General features: G+C 38.2%; 1 protein-coding gene across 3 annotated transcripts in view; it reads right to left on the reverse strand.

Annotated features, from left to right (window-relative positions):
* BRCA2 (BRCA2 DNA repair associated) overlaps window positions 1-22,326 on the reverse strand; it is a 38,353-nt gene that overhangs the window by 3,410 nt on the left and 12,617 nt on the right. The window contains exons 11-24 of one of the 3 annotated variants that reach the window (XM_035324684.1): window positions 16,881-21,629; window positions 15,604-15,696; window positions 12,193-12,262; window positions 11,383-11,801; window positions 10,377-10,567; window positions 9,586-9,773; window positions 8,001-8,171; window positions 7,358-7,703; window positions 6,489-6,644; window positions 4,077-4,221; window positions 1,938-2,059; window positions 933-1,134; window positions 582-748; window positions 367-502 (exon numbers count right to left, since the gene is read on the reverse strand). In XM_035324684.1, the coding sequence (XP_035180575.1) occupies window positions 367-502; window positions 582-748; window positions 933-1,134; window positions 1,938-2,059; window positions 4,077-4,221; window positions 6,489-6,644; window positions 7,358-7,703; window positions 8,001-8,171; window positions 9,586-9,773; window positions 10,377-10,567; window positions 11,383-11,801; window positions 12,193-12,262; window positions 15,604-15,696; window positions 16,881-21,629 (7,155 nt within the window). Of the gene's footprint in view, window positions 1-366; window positions 503-581; window positions 749-932; window positions 1,135-1,937; window positions 2,060-2,158; window positions 2,182-2,552; window positions 3,134-4,042; window positions 4,222-6,488; window positions 6,645-7,357; window positions 7,704-8,000; window positions 8,172-9,585; window positions 9,774-10,376; window positions 10,568-11,382; window positions 11,802-12,192; window positions 12,263-15,603; window positions 15,697-16,880; window positions 21,630-22,326 lie in introns of those variants that run through there. The other 2 variants (XR_004750342.1, XM_035324693.1) reach the window with 2 other exon arrangements.

The following is a 22,326-nucleotide window of genomic DNA, read 5'->3' on the forward strand; positions in this document are numbered from 1 at the left end:
GAGCTCCAAGGACTGGGTTCCACTCAACCCATGCACTGCACGCAGAAGAGGGAGCCCACGCACATGGTAGATACCGTGTGTGCAGCAGTAGAGCACAGGTGTAAGAACGTACATCATGAAACACAGCTAAAGAAAAGGCTTCTCTTGAGCTTGAATACTCAAATACTAAATTCTTGCTCAGCAAAGACTTTTTTTTCCTCTAGGAAAACAATCTGCCAGCATATCACAGTGATGGGCTCTATTAGCTATTATATAACTATATATATAATAGCTGTATATTAGATGTTGTACAACACCAAAGATCATCTTGACTTTTGAAATAAACTTGGTGGTGACTCAGTGACACGAACGTGGTCAACAACATACCTGTTTTGCTAACAGAAACTACAACTCCAACTAAATCAACTTCAGCACATGGTGGCTGAAAAGAAGGATCCAACAGACTGGTGAATTTTAGAGCCTTTCTTGGAAAGAAAATCTGCAGCAGCATCTTCTGCGAGACCTTAAAAAAATAAACACCCATACGCTGTTATACAGACAAACTTTTTAATGATTTATCTTTATGCAGTTGAAGTACGTACTGGTAGTTGTAGATACTGAGTTTTCTTTGTTGCTGTTAATTGTATGTTAGTTGATTCTGCTCTTCCTTTGGACTGTGATGTTGACAGCTGGTAGATTCTGTACCGACTGCCTTCCTTTAACAGCGAACAGACGTCTGGTACTGGACGCCAGATGCTCAGTATCACTCCTAGTCACATGAGATTAAGATACATTAGACATGTAATACTAATATGAAGCCTTCTAAGCAAAATAAAACCAGAAACAGTTACATGCAAGCTAGTATACTGTGGGTAAACTCTTCCAATCTGCTTACTATGTTGGCCAGTTATCATGGGAAGATAGACGTTATTTATTATTTCCCAAGTACTAACCTTTATGTTTTTCTTGCTTTCTGTAGTCTACCACACATAATTTCCATACAGTGGACACATCCCTTTTGGAACAACCATATTTTTCCTTTTCTGCAGACTCTACAGCCTTCTTGAATTCTTCCTGTATCCGAGTTTGCTTTTTATCATTCATCAGCTGCCTGTGAGCATTCAGAGCTTTTAGCTGATCTTCACTAAGATAACCCTGTAACCAAGAGAAAAAATGCATTCATCTTTTTTTTTTTAAAAAAAAAAAACTAATCACACACAAAAAAGATCCTGACAGGATCCTTTATAGTCTCTTTCCTAAGTGTTCTTCTGTTACAGACAATTTATTGTTCAACTGATAGGCTACCAGGACTCAGAATGAGGACAACTGGGGTCTCTCAGTCTTTACTGGAACTCAGTTGTCTGTAATAATTACATTATACGCTGTTTTTAGTGGGTAATCAGTGAGAAGCCTGCTTAAGAACACATAACTAAGGTGTTTCATACAACAGGCACTTTTGCCAGTTTAATAAGAAAGAAGATGTTACAAAAAAGTTCTGTAAGAAGAAAAGAAGAGTTGCATCTCTCAGCAGGCTGCTATCTCTGAGCTGACTAATTTACACTAAATCGCATTGGGAGACAAATGACAGTAAGATCACGTAAACTCTTCAGCGAACAGCATGCAAGAAATGTGCCTTACTAGGTGCATTCAGTGTTCACATACATACATCATCGCAAAGTAATAAAACCACAAATAATAATTTTAATTGTACTATATCCTGCATTTTGTATATCCAGAGAAAATCACTTACTCTCTTTTGCAATCTAAGATATCGATCTATTTAAACAGGACTTCATTAATGCATTTTCCAAGTAAATCATAACTTACTTAGCCATAAGCATACCGTAGGAAGTCTTAAAAGATGAGAGATAGTGATTTTGTGGCTGATTTTAGCAGGAGGTACTAAATTAGAAATGACTCCACAAGCATTTCAAAATTAGCCCAGTTGGCTCTGTTACCTCCATATAACCAGGGTCAGGTGCATTCTGGATTGCTTCATAAAGTTCTGCACCATCTTGCAAATTATGGATTTGCTGTCTTGTGACTACGCGTGACCTTGGTGTTTTTCTGCTAGCTCTCTCTGTTGAAAAAAAAAAGTCCATTATGGTGAGTACAACCAACATTGTCTAAAAGTGAAGGAAAAATAGTTACGCAGGAAGTATGATAACCTAGGCCTAGCCCGAATAAAGCTACAGAACTCTTCTGTATGGGGTAGATAGATGTTTGTAGTTTTTAGGAAGACAGAAATGGGAAAAGATCACAATACTACACAAACTCTTATGAGATGGCATAGCCAGTTCTTTTCAGCAGCTCTGGGACCCACCTCACCACACAGTGAGCCAGGTTAGTTTTCTGAACCAACAGGAAAGCAATGCTTTAAACAAGGCAATAGCTTTCTGCTGACATAGCAAGCAATTCTCATTGCCTGCACTTAGGGAAATTCGGCAGCTTGCCACAAAACGACACCGATACCTGACCATACTGTCTGTGTGCCAGTCACTTCCTGCTCTCATACAATGGAAAAGCTCAAGTCTCAAAGACCGCAGCGGCAGGTGACCACAGGAGTGCACGTGAAGAAGCCTCCTTTCCTTAGGACACCAGCTAAAAGCCAAGTGAACTTAATCACATTAAACTCTGATCTTCTCCTCAGGTCAGTCATTGCTGCTCACATTTTGATAATTTTCTTCAGCATAGTAGGCTCCACTGTACATAGACGAGTTACCAATCAAACATAAACCAACGCAGTGAGGTGACTGATATGTTGAAGTTCACATCAGTGATGCTAAGAATTATAAAGCAATCTCCAATTTCAATGAGGAATTCAGATTTCTTTTAAGGGTACGGCATCAATAACAAGGGCAAATAATAATGCACCCCAGGTTCTGATGAAGCAGTTAGGTAACATCTGAGTGTTACAGATCACCCCAAGAAAGATTAACAAAAAAGGAGAGGCGAGCTGGGTTGCAAATAATGACCCTATGGACTTTGAATGGCACAGGCTATCATTTGTGATGGAATCCTATCTGTTCCTGTAGAAAAATAAACCATGTCCCCCTCCCCACCCCCAAAGAAAATAGATCAGAGCCTGAAGGCACCTGGAATCCACGATCAGCATGGCAACAATCCCAGTGCCCAGAAACAAAAGTGTTTCTGTGTTACAGAATCACAGAATAGTCTAGGTTGGAAGAGACCTCCAAGATCACTGAGTCCAACCTCTGACCTAACACTAACAAGTCCTCCACTAAACCATATCCCTAAGCTCTACATCTAAACGTCTTTTAAAGACCTCCAGGGATGGTGACTCCACCACTTCCCTGGGCAGCCTATTCCAGTAACTAACAACCCTTTCGGTAAAGAAGTTCTTCCTGATATCCAACCTAAACCTCCCCTGGCACAACTTTAACCCATTCCCCCTCGTCCTGTCACCAGGCACGTGGGAGAACAGACCAACCCCCACCTCGCTACAGCCTCCCTTCAGGTACCTGTAGAGAGCGATAAGGTCACCCCTAAGCCTCCTCTTCTCCAGGCTAAACAGTCCCAGCTCCCTCAGCCGCTCCTCGTAGGACTTGTTCTCCAGGCCCCTCACCAGCTTCGTTGCCCTTCTCTGGACTCTCTCGAGCACCTCCATGTCCTTCTTGTAGCGAGGGGCCCAAAACTGAACACAGTACTTGAGGTGTGGCCTCACCAGAGCCGAATACAGGGGGACAATTACTTCCCTGGACCTGCTGGCCACACTGTTTCTAATGCAAGCCAGGATGCTGTTGGCCTTCTTGGCCGCCTGAGCACACTGCTGGCTCATATTCAGCCGACTGTCAACCACTACTCCCAGGTCCTTCTCTGCCAGGCAGCTTTCTAACCACACATCTCCCAGCCTGTAGCTCTGTTTGGGGTTGTTATGCCCCAGGTGCAGGACCCGGCACTTGGCCTTGTTGAACTTCATGCAGTTGACCTCGGCCCATCGGTCCAGCCTATCCAGATCCTCCTGCAGAGCCTTCCTACCCTCGAGCAGATCGACACACGCACCTAACTTGGTGTTGTCTGCAAAAACATTTATGTCGTGTATGTTATTACATGTTCTGAAATCATGAAATATTTACCTTCATGCTTTTCAAATTCTGCTTGGACTTTTGCAAATAGAGCTTCCAGTTTCTTTTGTTGATCCTCTGCATGCTTGGCAGCTTCCCTTTCTTCAGCTCGGCTGTTGCGGAACACATAGGAGCCAGCTGATGTCTTTTCCATCCACTGAAACAAAGATTTAAATAAACCTCAGACCTTCTATTTTTAACCTCATTTAGCTTCCCTCCAATACTCACTGTTTAAAGCACTTCTGGTTAGAAGTGAACAGGTTCATAAGTTCTTTTAGTATAACGGATCCAAGGTTAAAAAAAACAAAGCAGAGCAGTGGCTGGTAAATCTTCTCTTTAAAGATACACAGACAGAATGGAGCAGCTGCAGTCAAACTTTTATTGATTTAACAGCTGAAGAAGCCATAGACAATGATATAATTTAGAAGATAGCTGGATCCCACTTGTAGATACATTTAGATACAAAACAAACTCAGTGCTCAAAAATCTACCAGAACTGCATCCTACCCAATTTGTCTTTCAGCACTGACGGTACTGTTTTAACCTGCTAGATTAGATGCTGTAAAAGATGCCCTTAAACACTTTCAGCTTGAAGTGTTCCCATAGGATAACAGCCTTGCCCACAGCCGTGTCAGAGCTGGCTTGGCAAGTGCATGCTTTGAAGAGATAGGTGATCAAACAAAGAGGTCACTGCAGCTGGAAGTGGTCCTTCTCTCTGCTGCACAGCCCCACCTTCTCCCTTGCACTGGCTCTAGCACGTACCTGACTTTACCAGACACCAGTTTCCTATTGCAATAGACAGACACAACAGTTTGAGCTTGGTTGTTGTTGTTGTCATCCCCCCTCTCCTCCCCCCCCTTTTTTTTTTCCCGCTTTGTTACTCCTGGTTTAGCAAAGTAAATTAGCTATGGAGCAGGACCAGATGAGCTGTAGAGCACAGAGAATCACCAGGACAGTACGGCAGGAGCAGGATGAGGAAAGCTGAAGGACTGCTCCTTACGAGGCAGTGAATTGTTGAAACAGGCTCTGCCTGCCTCGTTAACTGCACGCCTTCCATTTCCTGCACTGTTCACAGTCTGACAGCTTTAATTACAGTTACTGTGATTCCCACACGCCTTGGCTTGACTCAAAAGAGATATATAGCTCAAGCCTTCCTATCGTTTTGGTATGACTGAGCAAGATCCTCAGTGTTTTTATACAAACATATTTGCCCATCAATCTCTGGAAACAGTGAGATATGAAGCAACACTGTAGTGGGTTTATGTGACAAGGTTTTGGTAGCAGGGGGCCATAGGGGTGGCTTCTGTGAGAAGGATCTAGAAGCTGCCCCATGTTTGGTAAGGGCCCCACTGCTGACCAGCCTGGAAGCCACATACTGTGATGGCATTACAGATTGCTGTCCCCTTTCTGGGACCTAAACAGATGTTAGGCCTACCAGGATGGCCATGTAATAAGTGTTGCAATTAAAATAATGACCTAAATATCAAAGTAACATTTCAAACCAAATATTGCTATTACCTTTACAAGGTAAATAAAGTGGAATTCAGTCTGCATTGACCAACAGTTACACATCATTTTAGAAAGCAAACGATGAAGAAAAACCCTGTATGTACATGTCAAGCGTAACATTCTCTGAGAAAAGTTAACAGATTCTAAAAGTTGTATCTTGGCTAACATGTTAACATTCAGAGGACTGATTACAAAAAAAACCGTATGTTTCTTTTTATAGTTGGGACTGTTATAAAAAGCTCTACTTTGTGCTGGTGTGGCCTCACCTTAAGCACTGTGTGCAGTTCTGGGCACCACAGTATAAAAAGGATATAAAACTATTAGAGGGTGTGCAAAGGAGGGCTACAACAGTGATGAGGTTCTATGATTCCAAGGAGTTACCACTTGATATCCTCAGATTCTTTAAACGTGGTCAGATTTCACTGTATCTAAAACATCTTTGCTCTACTTTACACAATAATCAGATTGTATTGTAAATAATATTTTAAATAGATCTTACTATATGATACAGCCAGCTACATATAAGACTATTTTACCAAGGGTTAAAAAATATTTAACGTCTTTGCAGATATATCTATGCTAGTGACAGAAAAAATTGAGTTTCAATTCTGTGCTTTTTAGATTGTTGAACCCACATTCAATCATTTCTGGCTTTTTGAAACCGAAGCAAAGCAAGCCAGAACACACTGAGTGTAAATTGGAATTCTTCTTACAACAGGATACTCCACTCCTGAAAAATTAAATGTGTGCAGACTGCAAGAGCCACTTCTGTTCTTGTTATACGTAATGGTACCATTTCTTGAATTTATTTAACTGTCTCTATTATGTCACCTTTCAAGAGCAATATAGCAGCTAGCTATTAGATAAAGCAGATCTAATAGAACTGGTTAGATTCAGAAAATACTGATACCATACCTGAAGAGAGTAAGTTCTTTGAACGATGACATCAATACACCCCACTGCACCACCCTCACTGTAAAGCGATGACAGAGGCAAAGGAAAAGGTCTGGGATCCCGATGAAATCCTAGTTTTGCGTGCCATCGTGTGCAGCGGGTACTGTTCGCTGAAATCTGAACAAGTTAAATGTTGAATGATAAACTGGCATTGGTAGGTCAGAAGGAGATACAACTTATTAAATCTAAAGGAAAGACTTTTTTTTTTTTTTTTTTACATTGACCTCAGTAAGAACCTCTTATTTCAGCACTTGAACATACTGCATTTTAATTTCAGGGTTTCTTTTCACATTGAAAAGCTTACTTTAAACAGGTATGACAAATTTGATGACTTAAGATTCTCTAGGAAATCAGCATTTATGAGATATGCCACTGCTTTATACCAGATGACCAGAATTTTTATGCTGAAACTTCAAACACCACCTTATTCATCCTCAAAGAAGTCAAGCCCTCCCCGCAAGCTTGCCCTCTCACAAACTTTCTCCCAGTTCTTCCTCAACCTTCCATACTGTATGATGGATAAACACCTTTCTTAGCCTGGTGCTTAACCATATTAAGGATAAAACATGCAGCAAAACTTGTCAGAATCTTATAGAAGTTAAAAAAAAAAGGTACTTTAATACTATTTTGTAATACAGATTTCTCTTCCAACATTACTGACTAGCGTTAACTACCTTGTCTTACAAACATGGTAGTTGAACTGCAACAAAACTGCTTATAAAACCCCGACAGAACCTGTTCTGTTTACACAACCTCATCCAGCTTACAGCATGGCTCAAGCAAACAGCATCAGTCCCATCCAATCAAGCTGAACTAATATTTTCGTTTACCTTCAACATAAGGGAATCTGGGGCTTCCAGTGGTGTACATCCATTTTGAGAGCCAACGAGTTCTGCTCCATGTACTATGATCTTCTGACCAACAGTAAGCCTTCTTCTGTGTAAGAAAGCTTTGATGGGTGGATCCAGAAGAGCTCTAATCCCATACCAGCCATCAGTAACTTCAATTATTGCTGCTCCTTTTTTACTTTCCATATTGTTATTGCTGGGAGATACAACGGCATTTAGTGATATGATTTTAGAGACGCACAGCACAAGTGTTTTACCTGCTGCATCATCTCTCTCCGTTATTTTTTTGATTGCTGATCGCTTACTTTTATCGATTTCCAAGTCATACCTACAGAAAAGAAGCCGTGACACTGTTTAGGTGAACAAAATCCATCACGTTGTTTCCCCTTAAAATCAATTCTTGCTAATTATTGCTTAATCTACATGATTAAATGCCATTATAATAAAGTAAAAATGATCGAAATATTTGCAAATAACATGCAGTACGTTTTTAATATTGGCATATTTAAGTTCAACAAAACGAGCATTCTGATAAATACTAAATGCAAAATTGAGATGTTTATTTTATAATATTATGACCAGAAAGCATGCAGTCATAACTCCAGATGTGTTGCTACACACTTACCTATATTTCAGCTGCAACAGCACCATTTCTGGTGTCAAACACCTGGTAGCAAATTCATGTGGAAAAGCTACTTCCATGGCTGCCAATTTCCATACAATCCACCTGTAGTGATTGTAAGCCCAGGCCTCTGTTATTAGTTTGGGATCCACACCAGGAGTATCACACAGAGCCCTGCAGATAAATCGTTAATAAATTAACCTGAAATCCATTATCAGCTGTTACTTGCCTATTTTTCCCTAGCATTACATGCAGTGTATGCACATAGGCAACATTAATAACGGCGTATTTATTATGGTGTGAACAGGAAGGTTACATTCCATAGCCTGGTCTGGTTATTGTCTGAATACTGAAGTTTTGTCCTTATAAGCTTTGGCAGCATGCGTGTGTGTACATGCAGGCGTTCCTGAAATGGACCTTTGACCCTGGCAGTAGCTCCAGGGGCATGTCCTCTCTGGTTCACACAGTTATGCTCACAGCATCGAGGGACAGAGGCGTGCTCTAATCTTTTGCAGCCCCAGAATATCTCCTGCTTGCTTTGCTTGTCCCCATTGTTTGACTGCTTAAGCAATGTTTCATTCTGTGTTGATTCCAAGCTGTACCACCATGAGCTGTTTAAGTTGGTTTGGAAACCTATTTTTTCCCACTCAGCCAGTCACTAGAAAGGCTGTTTCACTGTAGAAGACAGAGAAGGAATTATACCAGAGATTCAAATAAACTGTTAGACTGATCAGAACACAATTTAAGTCCCACCAAAAAGTCAATTTCCAACTTGTCAGAAAGGTTCAAGATTTTAATATTAAAATATTTAAAATTTTCTGAAGTTTTGTTGAAGCAACAGTATGCTAGTTGTTCTGTTGCATGTGCTTTTAATGAAGTTACGATGTACAAACTTGCTTACAGTAAAACAAAACAATTTCTATTAAAGTGTTTAGGACAGATGCAGTCAATGCATATACTTCTTTTAGAAGTTCACTTTAAATGACCTGCAAAAGGACACACAGAAGGACCCAGGATAGTGCAAGAGCAAGGGCTGTTCGTGCACTTTTGCTGCTTCTTATATATACATTCAAAGAAAGCCTGAAATAATCAGGGAATGTTCCTACTGAAATCTTAGCTTCCTTCAAATCATACTGCAAATTATTTTCATAAGCCAGCTTTAAAAAAAATAATTGAAAAACATTTTCACCCATATCTTTTAACAGAAACTCTTCCCCCAACAACCTTCATTCCCAACACTCAAACTCCAGAGAACAGAAGTTAATCCTTTTCAATTTGAAAAAGCAAAATCTATCAATGCTATTAAACGAAAGCTATAAATTAACAAAAATAGTACCATTTTCCTAGACAATTTACACTGTAGAATAGTCTCCATAAGTTTTCTAAATTGACTTTGTTTTCCTTAATGCCCAGTGAAGATCATGAACACCATAGTCTACATAAATTACTAAACCTACAGTACCTTTATTTACCCTAACAGAGACATACTAAAAATGCAGTCAAAAAGTAGTGTTAGATTTATTCTAGCAATATGAGAATCACAAAATAATAAATAGCACACCTGCCTCAAGTTCATAAGAAACAATACCTGTAAAACTCCTTTTTTCCAGCCTTTCCCTCATCTGTAGGAATTAGCCACCCTCCATCAGCAAGCTGGATCCCATTTCCCTCTAATAAATACTCCTTGCTGAAGAAGTCTTTGATGAGAAACTGAAATGATTCTGCATTTGTGCTGTTAACTTGTACACAATGTTTTGAAACACCGTATCTGTAAAGCTGCAAAAAATCAGATGAAGAAGACAAAAGACACTGACAATCCAGTAAGAATTCATCTGAGAGCTTTCATATCTAATGCTATAAACTCATGTAAATTATCTTCTCAAGCTAGGGACTGTTCTGTACGACCTTGTCATTTCATATGTAATCCAAGAAGAATGGACAAACTCACAAAGCAGGACGCCATGACATCACGGTGTGCTTTAAAAAAGCACCATACCAAAAGCAAGAGGCTTTTGATCTTGACTTACCTAAGCTTAAATGTTAACCATGTGTTACCTTAAGACAGCTTTTCACATGGGTTAGAAGTCAGTAGCAACTACCATTGGTTGATTTTTTCCTTGTTTGATGTTTCTTGTTTGACTACAACACTACAGAGACATTTATGATCCCTATTATTCGGAACAGTCTTATAAACCGTGGATACGCAAAGCTACCTAACAACGCAGCAACTGCTTTAAGAGCTACTGTAAATGCTTATCTCAGAAGTGCACACAGACATATCACTTAAATGGATCTATTCATCAGAAGTTACCGACTTTTTGTTCGCTAGTTTTAACGAACACCGCCCTGGAAAGACACAGTAAAAAGGTATCAACATACCTCTTCTGTAGAATAAAAACGGGGAGACTTCTCTTCTACTGCAGTTCTCAGAGAGATTCTATTTCTTGCAGATGTTTTAATGACATACAGGCTGCCTGGCTGTGAGCTAATATTTTGTCTGTATTTCTTTTTAATTCTCATTTCCTGTAGATCTCTAGCACAGCGGAGATTTGCCATCATCTTGCTCATAACTGCAAAGAAAAACAACATCAAAGGTTTTTTACGGTATATATCAACTTAGGATATACAGTCACAGAATAAAAGCAGACTCGGAGAAGCAGATTTTCTAAGCCACTCTCCAGATTTGTAGAATCTGCAGTCTAAATATTCAGCAGTGTTAACTGAAGACATTAAGTAATATTTATAATATCAGAGATTAATATCACACATTTCATTTTTTCAGAATGAACTCTTCACAGGAAACTCCAAGCAAACAAACTGGTTGATGATGACTGCAGAGTCCATAATCCGGAGATTATGACCCATAAATAGGGGATCTAACTCTGCAAGTGCTCATGCACCTGACACCTGTTTAAATCGATATACACAATGAGTCCATGTGAAGAAAACCACATTATTTGATTGTAATAGTCAAGTAGGTTATACACACTGGAACATTCAAGAAAGCTTAGAAGGTGCAAGTCCACATGCTAAAGAAATTCAAACAGTTGAACATTCAAACTGTGCTTCTTTGAAAAAGACTGAGTCAGCTGTTTGTATCATTAGGCCTACATTTTAGTTAGAAACCAGTTAGAAACTTACAACTTGTGTCTAAAACACTGCGTAAAAACAATTTCTTCATATTCTTGATTAACTTTGGAGATGGAATGCATACGCTTTATTAGGAGTGCAATATATAGTCTTAGAAAAGTATTTCCTGATTTAGATCACCTTAAGAAGCATTTTTTTTATTTAAAAAAAGAAATCTGAGAGAACATGCAAAACTCCTTAAAGGTTCAATTCTGATAGCACTCTCTATAGCTAAGCGATCAAAATCTGAAAATACCTAAATTTCCATTTTCTAAATCAGTGTCTGATGCATGCAGGATACAAGACGGGTGATCTTGACTTTCAGCAATATCTTTTTCAATTGTGATCTGATTTAATTCCCTCTCTTCAGTCACATTTTTGCTGATTGGTGAGTCACATCTCTTGCTGCTGCCTTGTTCACTAGTAGAAAGTGTCAGCTTGGTTTTGAAGGGTGGAACAAAAGTTTTAGCAGTTTTGCCAGATTTGTACAAATTTCTTTTTTCTTCACTCTCTTGGGCTGAGGCCTTATGTGGAGTAGAAAATCTTGAAGCCTCATTTGAAGACTGCCTTAGGGCACAGTGCTGAAAAATGGCAGGTTTAGATTTAAATCCTTTGAAATCTTGGTCTGGTAAAGTAAGAGTAGGATTCTTGACTTCTTGTCGTTCTTTAGTAGCCCTATAGAGATGAAAACATACAGGTTTCAGCTTCCCGATAAAAATCTTTTTCAGAGCTTCAACATTCTTAATTTAGTAATGTGACTTTTTCAAAAGCACAACAATAAAGAGACAAAATTATTTGTATTTAACACAAATAAAAATACAAGTGTAAAACTGCTTTAGCATCTTACCACCCTACAGCAACATCGTGTGTTGTATAGTAATTTGTTTATTTTGAAGTAAAATTATCAGTCTTTTATAAAATTATTAGTCTTTTATTAGTCTATTATTAGTCTTTTAGAAAACTGGGTTGCAAGTTACTACCATATATTTTTTTAAAAGTCACAAGAACTTACAAGGTTTTTAAGAAATTGCGTTAGAAAAACTAAAATATATTATAAATTTCTCACCCAAAAGGCTGACAAGTTACTGGTTTTAAAGGAATGTGGTACAAAAATTTTCTTCTGTCTTTGAAAATGCCTGTAAGATAATTAGGAAAAAAGAGTTTGAAATAGTACATTACATGGATAGATATTTACAGCACATTTGTTCTATATTCATGTATCATATACATACGAATATAAATTTACAGTAGTTTACAAATGGGATTTAAATAGCTTTGCATTTTATATGTATATATATATATATAGGTAATAAAATCCTATAGGATATCTTTGATGTTGATAAACCCATTTGTTTTCCTAGCTAACCTTCAATGAAAAAACATATCTAGAAAAAACAACCAGGCAGAACACATTTAAAGTTTCCAAGGCTAATCTTACTGTTAGAACTCTTGACTATTGAGCTCTTTTTCAACAGCATTGATACAAACCCCATATCGGGGGAAAAAAAAAAAAAAAAAAAATCTGTCTTCAGTATTTCTGAACATTACAATAAATAATGGTAATAAATAAATCTGTCTCATAATCTTATTGCCACTAGAAATATTATTTCAGTGACTAACATACTTTGGGATGCAAGTTATTTTGCCATATGTTTGATCTAAGCAGCATAGTTACCAGTAGTAGTTAAACAAAGGATCTACATGTTGTCACAGACCAATGACCACAAACTGAAAACCCCTAAAAGAGACAGTTTGACACTGGAAACGAAGACTTCTACAGGTTCTTAAGAAATCTTATGGTGGATAAAAGGGTAAAAGTGAGGAAAATAGAATTGTCAGGAGTCTGGTGGTAGTTCAAGGAACAACATTAGTGTTCTTTTAATAATCATACGTGGTCCAATATATATCTCCCCGATAAATTAGAACATGAGGTTAGCCCCATGTAGCTTTATTCTTTTCCCAGTTTAGAAATTTAGAAATTTGTAACTTTCTTACAGGTGGTTCTCTCTAGAAAACAAATGATTATGAAAGAGCTTGGTAAAGATGACATTCAACCACGTTCTGCCTTTTGTGACAAAAAAGAAAAACGTAGGAAAACACCACTTCCCCTTGCTTGGTATCAAAAAGCACGGCGAGCATTAAGTGTGAGTTGAGCAGCAGTCATTTGAAGAAACTGTAAATGCAGAATCAATTCCAACACATCTGGGGTCATAAAAAAGTTCTGACTTGTTTTACTTAAGGGTCTTGGCAGTAAAATCGCAGGTTGGAAAACAAGTATTAGCTGACACCCTCCCTTATTGAGCCTCAAATCTTTACACTAGTTGAGACAGATCTAGAAGATGAATGACTATAATGCTCCACTCTCAAAAGCTCCCATTTGTGAGCCCGTGAGAGGTGTTTTAGGCTCCTTAAAGGGAAATGTTTAACATATATTTAGTTCCAGACAGGCTTCCTATTTAATTTAAAGCTCATTTAGCAACTTTTCTTTTCCTTAAAAAAAAAAACAACAGAACAGTTTTCAACAGAAAAGGGCACATTCACACAAACTCCTCCTTTGATCTTTCTAAGGGACACACTTATCTCAGAATTATCAACACATCTAAATCACGTCTGCCTGGAATCGGAACTCCTTTGTGCTGGGAAAAGGAAGTTTCAGATGACAAGTCATCTATACAAGATGCCACATGTTCCAGAAGTCAGGAGCAGGACTGTTCTGGGTATTAGAACTGCTGTCAGTTGTTCCACCAAAGAATAACACTGTTCACATTCTGCTGCAGGGCAGGATAATATTTATGGATGAAGGACAGACAATTATTCTCTGGCAGCTACTTACAAATTCCATTTAAAGTTTTCTTCAAACCATTATTTTCATGCTTAGAACAAACGTAGGGCAGCATTCAGAAACAAGTTTGTTCAAAAGGAGTCAAATATCTCGTTACAAAATCACTTCTGTGCACTAACATAGATAAGGTATAGTTACTACGATATCTAGAATTGTTCTTGGTGCTACTGTAACTGCACAAAGCCAGCCAGCTTTGGTGACAACTAGGTACTCATCAGGTATCTACAAAATTGTCTGTGATTTGGGATGAGGTGCTCCAGAAAAGTAGTTTTAGTTTCCCATGAACTACCGCAAATATTATGTTTGTTTGTTTTTCTTGAATCTGTCGCAGCAAAGGAAAACACTCAAAATCCAAGATTAAGTATGACTCCCCTTTCAACTTTCTTCTTAAAATCTAAGGGGATATTTTGAAGTATTGGAATAAAAGTAGTTTAAATGGGATATTCAAATACCCCATTTTGTAATTCCCACTTGCAAAAGAAATTCAGCTATAATTCCCTTTTGAGTAATAACGCATGGACAAGACCTCCTTAAAGGTACAATAAAGGCAGACCAAAATTGGACCAAATATCTCCAAAATAACATTAGCAACCACTTAATGATCAAATCTTTCTACATTACAGCTTCAAGGGAAGTATCATCCACTTTAGAAACAGGAAGATGAGGCTTTTAAACTCCTGCACTGAGTAATGGAGGTCACTATCTAGGTTAGAGTATACACGGCTGAGACGATTTGAAATGGAAGTGATACTAATGAGGCACATAAAGCAGTTCACAAAGCTACCTAGCACAGTGACAACAGAGTCTGTATGAAAGGGGAAGTATTCTGGAACATCAAAACAATCCACCCAAAGTGGATTATTTTATACTCTGTATCATTTCCAAGGCTTCAAAAAGCAGAAGCTGTAAAAAAAAACAAAAACCTCTCTCATCTAAGGCTGTCTGGCAATAATTACTAGCTGTATGTGCGTTTCTGATTTTCTAGATGAATACTGCTACTGAATTCTAGGTGAAAACATGCAGTGCTTAGAAAGAACGAGTTCCTTGAAACACAGAGCATATCCTGTAAGGAAAAGCAGTAGCTAAAAATCACATTATCCCAACACCCTCATCAGGCTTCACGTAAAGTATCAGCTCAAACTTTAAAACCCCCATTTCATTTTCAGGAGCCTCCACATCACTGGCTTGAAACATTAAAAGCATCTGTAATACACTTATCAGTAAGAATATTCCTCACAAATTATTATGTAATAAAAGCACCAGCGCCTTCTTATTTTCCCATAAATACAACTTTTAATTGAGAAATTATAGATCAATAAAACATCCTCTTACTGTGGCTGGTATTTGTGAGCTTTAGGATTATAAGAGACTGGATGAATTCCTACTGTGCTGGAGATAAAAGAGTTCTTGCAGAAGTAGTACAGTCTAACCTGGTACTACAGGGTAAGGCATACCACTAATCAAGTGATTTAAAGTGAGAGGAGACATTACCACAGCAGTTTCCCTGAACTTTCATGACTATATTGACAAAAGAATTAGTTAAGCGATCATTATATGTTAATCAGAAATTGAAGAATTTTCAAGGTAGCAACCAGCATCAGATTACTGCTTACAACACAAGAACACTGAAATTACCCTCAGGAGTGCTTTTTGAAGCTTTCAGAGATCTGGGGGGATTCTTTGTCTTGTCAAATTCAAGCAGTAGCTGTCTTTTAATTGGAGGTTCTCCTAGAATAAAAACACAAATTTAAAAAGCGATCTTCCTTTTAAGTTCATTTTCTTACCAATACCTTATAGCTTAACTAAACTTTTAAATAAAATATTCAAGAAGCCACAGCAAACAGAATTAGCAAGTTTTCAGATCACTCTTGTCTCAAACACCCTTTCCCGACACGACATTACTGTGGCACATTTGCAAGGCTCTCTTCTGCACAAGATGCTTGTGTAGTGCTACCAGGAATGGTTTTCAGACTCCATATACTGAAGCCTGTTAGACTCTTCTGTAGACAGTAGGTGTGTTCCCTCCAAATCCAAATCTGTGAGCCTTAACCTATCAAATATAGTAGAGACTGTCTGTTTTAGAAATTGTACAACAGGGGAGGGGACTTCAGCAGCACAGCTCACCTGCGTCACCTTTTGTACTTGCAGCAATCAGGATTTTACCTTTCAAAGTTGTTACTAAGGTTGTGGTTCAACTGTGGCATATGCTGATTCAGGGTGGGCTGACAGACTCCCATCTGCCTTTTTATGCCTACCTAAACTTCCCTGTATCAGCCTGCCCAACATTTGTACTTGAGCTCGTGCAGCTAGGCAAGTCTATTACAATCCACCCACAAATCCATAAATAATTTTCAGCTGGCCCAGACCCTTGAACAGCTCCTGGAAACCATGCAAGTATTGCATTCTGACCCTACAGCCCTGAACAGGATCAGTTTTAGATGGTAAGAGGCTGCGCTTTTCAGCCAACAAGTTTTCGTATCAGACTGGCAGTATCAATATACGTGAAACCTTGTCCTCACCTACAGGGCACAGAATGGTGAAGACAGAAATACTCATTCTCATTTTGCAATGAAAACAAAACCAAACCACTAGATATGTACTGAGAATAAAAAGAGAGAAAAGGAGACTTCTTCCACAATGTTATGATAAAATGAAAAAAAACTTCAAAAATTAAAACCTTCAAAATTAATCATCATAAGTTTAGCTTGTACTGTGCATTTAAGGCTGCAAAGTAGATAAATTATTGTTTGCAGCATGGATTTTTGTCATTGACACCAAGGTAAAGAACATCAATTTCTAGAAGACCTGAAAAAATAAATATCAATGCTAAAAGAAAAAACAACAACAAAAAAACACAACAGAACAAAACTCAAACAACTATTGTTACAGCACTTAACATATATAAGACCTACCAAGTGAGTTCTTTTCCTCGAAGTGCCTCTTTCCAAAAGTCTTATTTTGAAAGCTGTTATCTGACGTTTTGCCACTGAAGAACTGCGCAGAATTAGTCTTTGCTCCACGACCTGAAAGGTGATCTCCTACAGAAGCTTTTTCAATTCCCACAGCGCCCACTTTCAAGTGATTTTTTGGAGTTTGGAACAGATCATCATTAATTTCTGCTTTAGCAGTAGCACTGCATGGAACTGCTTCAGGCTCTGTTTTCATCTCCAGATTCAGTCCTTTTCTGAAAGACCCAGTCTCCTCTTGCTGAAAGCTATTTTTAAATAATGCCAACTGGTTGTTTTTCTTACCATGGGGTACATACTCAGGCATCTTGAGGTGGTGAGTGCTTGAAAAAGACTTTATTTCCTCAGCGTGGTTGCTTTTAAAGTCAAACTCCTCATCGCAGCTTTTGTCAATTTTGGATTCTGAGGTCACTTCACCAGTTCGAGATGTTTTATGTTGACTGCTCTCTTTAATTGCATGAAGTTGATCTATAATGCAGAGCTCATGGCTTAAAAAATCATCTGATTCTTTTAAAATTGCCTTTGCTTTCTGATAGGCATTTTCTGAGACCGTTACCTGTTTTCCACTTGCAGTGCTGAACCCAAAAGCAGGACCTGAAATCAGTTTAGCGCTGGCATTTTCCCTCTCTTCTAGCTGCATTTTCCTAGGAAATACTTCTTCAGTAAGTTTTTTAGATTTTTCAGCATCTTCTTCAACTAAAAATTCCTGTAATCCTGATGAATGGCTACTTTCCATCTCAGAAAAGAGCTGTCTAGCTTTCTTTAGCGACTCTTCTGAGAGTTGTACGGGCTTGCCACTTGCTGTACTGAAAAATCCAAGGTTGCTTGTAGAAGATTCTGACCGCTTTATCTGCTTATCTGGCACAGACACGTGTCCCAAAAGCTTAGTATTCTGTTCAAAGCCTCGCACCTGAGAATTTGGAACAGAAACTTCATCTGCAAATGGGTTTGCATCTTGCTGACCATTCAAGTTTCCATTAATGAACTGAGATGCTGCTGAATTCCCCTCTCTTTTTGTAGCATCTAAAAACTTGGCAGAATTAGGACACTCAGCAGGAATGACAGAAGATGATTTTCCAGGAATTTCCATTTGACTAATTCTTGATTTGGTTTTAACTTCACGTTTTACAGATTCACCGCAGTCTTCTTGAAACAATTGTCTGACACTTGCTAATGCACTTTCCGAAACAAACACTGCTTTACCTTTTGCTGTACTGAACACAGTTTGTTTCAGACCACCCTTTGGATTTCCGTCATTTAAATTAAGTGACGTTTCTTGTAAGCAGGCTAAATTAGTTCCACCTTCAGGAAGGCCAACTTCTGACTGATTTTGGTGAGCATTAAGAGTTGCGTCTGTGAAGCAGTCGGCATTAAAACAAGGTTGATTTAAATGTTTTAAATCAAATTCCTTGCTGTCCCTGTTCAACTGAGAAAAGTTACTTTGTGAAACACTACTATAAGCTAAGGGGACAGTCTGATTAGATTTGCTACTATCCTCAACAAATAAAGTATTTTTTGTTTCACAAGGCACAGAATTATCCACAGGGTTAGCTGATACCTTCATTGAAGGCAGAGGTGTAGCTGACTGCATAGGAAAATCATGTCTGTTTTCTGATTGATCCTTTTTTGCTGAGCATTCCACATCCATCTCCGCAAACAATTTTCCATCTTCAGACAAACAAGTTCTACTGAAAGCTTTACTTTCCCATTTGGAAAGAGATTCTAGTTCTGACTTTCCAGGTTGGACATCAGCTTTTTCATATGTAGCTACCAAATTTCTTTTTCTACCTTCACCTATATTAGTAAATGCATCTACTTTAATGCTATAACGAATCACAGCTTGCTTAGTGGGACTACTTTCTCTTGTCTGCTTAAATCGAATCCCAGGTTCTTCAGAAATAAGCTTTTTATTACAATCAGGTATTTCTGCATCACACTGAGCAACATTGTCAATATGGAAGTCACAGCCTTTAATGCAGTTTATACTACGTTTCCTGTTCTTTAGGTGATCCTTAAAACTGTCATTATGTTTTCCTAAGTCAACATCTTCTTCTGAAAAAAACTGTTCAGCTTTAGCCAAAAATCCATCAGCAATTGTTATTCTCTTGCCACCAGCAGTCTGGAAACCAGTCAGATAACTTCCCTTAACTTCACTTGGTTCAACATCCACCTCTTGTTCCAAATGTACTCCATGATGTTGGTAGGAGCCTAGTTTTATTCTGCTTTCATTCACAAACAGGCTCATACGTGTGGTGCCTTCTCCTTCAATATTGATACTATTTGTCTTTCGTTTATCAGAGTCCTCTGAAACATCTACTTCTCTTTCTCCACAATTTACACTGACACCATGTAGAGAACTGTCTAAAGGACCATCAGAAATGGATATAGCATCATCAGAAGTTTGAAATTTCTGTGGCAAGTGTTCATCTTTCTGCTTTCTGTCTTCTCCTTTCTCAGTAGAGGACAGGTTTTCCATTTCATCTGATATACTTAAACCACAATTTTCTGCAGTGGCAGTAGCATCTCCTAGACAAGTTACATACAAAGAGTCTTCCTGTAAGCTATCTTCAGCGTGGCAATCCCCTGGATTCAAAGCTTGTTTGGGAATATTATGATTCTGGTTCTGTTTTTGAATTCTGTTTTCAATTCTGTAGGCAGAATGCCTAGCGTTAGCATGACTGAAATTAACACGCTCATCATCACTTATTAATCTTTTTGTCCACTTTTCTTTATTTTCCTTTTCGGATGTACTAACATTTTCTGCATGTTTTTTCTCTGAATGGTGGGAAACAGAACGTGCATGGGGAATTGCACCTATGCTGTTGATGTTTGAAACACTTTTGTTTTCTTTTGGCAGGCAACTAAAAGAATTCCAGTTTGAAGCCTTCCCCCCACCCTTTGAATTGCTGCATTTAGTATTAGCTTCAGAAGATTCGAATAAATAGTTATCATCCAAGTCCTTGAAAAGCTCTGCAGATCTGGTCAAAGCTGCCTTAGAAATACTTATTTTTTTACCTCCAGCTGAAGTAAAACCTACAAAATTAGAAACGCTGGCCTGTACAGGTATTGCAAAGCTCTCTCTGTCAGATATTCCACTTTCATCTCTGTCTGCTAAAGTAACCTCTTCATTACTTTTATGGAAAAGCACTGTGTTTTCTTTTCCATATTCTACCATTTTACATTCTTCATTTGTGTCTTTCCACGTACTACAATACTTGTCATTTCTTACTTGATTTTCAGATTTAACAGTGCTACAGGAATCAGTATCTTCCCCCAGTTCAGAAATGTTTTCCACATTTGTTGCCCCGTGAGTTTCTACAGTTACAACATCATGTTTTTCAACAGTTTGCATCACGTTACTTTGCCTTCTAAACTGTGTGAATTCAAACTGACTGCCTGTTTCTTCCAAGATACTAGAAATTTCGGCAATTTCAGCTTCTTGGCTTGCTGTCAAAGTCTGGTTAAGTTCTTGCAAGGAATGCAGACTTCTAGGGAAGTTTTTACACAAATCAACTTTATGTGGAGTAAACTGTGTAAGCCTTGTCTGTGAACCAGATAAATCACTGCCCAATTTGCTTTCCAAATTGGAAGAAAACACATTCTCCTTTTGAACTTGATTTGAAAAATTTCTGACTCTTTCCACGTAAGAAGCTTCAAAGCATTCGTTTTCAATATCTTTGAAGAGCATTTTGCCTTTTGCTATACTGTCTTCAGAGAATTTAATTTGCTTATTGGAAGCAGTCTGGAAGCCACCAAAGCTCAGATTTGACCTGCATACATTAACAATTCCTGATAATTTCCCTTCATGCTCTAGGTTTTCATTTGGCTTTTTGTTGGAATACATAGGTGGTACTTGTTTATCTACTTCAGAAATTACTTCAATTAAAGAATTATCATCTACACAATCCAACAATTCTTTAACAATCTCTACAGCTACTTTATTGCAAGCAGCTGCTTCTGGACTTTCATCGCTTTTAACTGACCTCATTTCTTGATTGTCAGCTACATCTCCTGAAAAGGCAGCTACATCTTTTTTTCCCCATTGTTTTAATCTGACGCAGTCATTTCCTGAGCAATTTATTCCCAAAGGTGCAAGTACTTGTCTATGTTCAACTACAGACAGCGGGTCCGTAGCATACTTTTTATCAGCTGATGTTTTATTACAAGAGTCACTGCTGACTCTATTGATGCCGAAGTTGATCTGACTCAAAGTCTTATTGACATCTCTGTTTGTCACAGATGTAGTGTCATGGCACACATCAATCAAGCGATCAATATTACTAGGAGAAGACTGCGCAGGTTGTCCTTTCAGGCTCTGAGGGACAGTAGCTCCATTGTTCACATTACGGCTCACATATGTATCTTCCTTGCCTTTCTCTAAGCAACAGTCTTCAGGAAACAATCTGGAATGCTTTCTTGCCATTAGGCACGCTGCACTTAGAACCTTTCGTTTTATATTTGAAATTCTTTCACTATTTAAAGAATCTGTTTTATCTTCTTTCTGATGGTTGGATGCTTCTATGCATTTTAATGAGGTAGCAGCTTGATACTCGCTGGTGTCTTTCCCCAAGTTCCTCAGCTCTTGTTGTTCCATACCACTGTTGAAGGATGAGTTATCCTCTAGATCCTTTTTTACAGAAGTGCTCAAGTTATTTTCCTTGATATTCAGTTGCCTCTCAGCAAAAAGCGAAGAGTCTACAAGAAAAGATATTAGAAAAAAAAGATATATTAATCAAGCAGTTCTCATTTATTCTAACAAATGCAAATTCAAATTTTCATATAATTTAGTCCCATAAGATCATTTTTATATATGCTTAACACTGGTAGCATTCATAGCTTTTCAAATGTGAATGCCTCAACAAGAGGCATCGGTGATCAGTCTCATCTAATTATGTTCTTCTAGTAGCCTGAAACAGGTGAGTAGCCTGCAGTTAATGCCATCAGTTTTTAAAAAAAGTCAGTCTTTGGTTGTAATGAAATTTGAAGAGATGGGCTTCCATTCCTCGTGTCTCAACATAAGGATTTGTTTCAGACTTGAAGTACTTCTGTTCTTAATATTAAATAGTTCTTCTAGTTAGAGTAACAGCTTTTGAAAATAGGAGCATGTACTTGCTTTCATTATGTAATTTTTTTTTTAAATATATTTTGTGCTTCTGAAAGAAACAGATCTGCAGTATTAAATCCTCTAATTTTAGGAAAAATAATAATCACAATTTTAACATTCTTTCTGATCTCTGAGAAGACAGGATGGCCCTTAACACTCCGGATGTCCGAACAGCACTGACAAAGACAATTAAAGCTCATCAATTAGAATAATGGCTCAATCTGGGCGTTTCTATTCCAGAAACAAATCTAAAAGTGAAAAAGGAAATTAGCACCAGACTACTCAAAA

This window comes from Oxyura jamaicensis, chromosome 1 (genome assembly GCF_011077185.1).
Source record: "Oxyura jamaicensis isolate SHBP4307 breed ruddy duck chromosome 1, BPBGC_Ojam_1.0, whole genome shotgun sequence".
NCBI classification, from domain to species: domain Eukaryota; kingdom Metazoa; phylum Chordata; class Aves; order Anseriformes; family Anatidae; genus Oxyura; species Oxyura jamaicensis.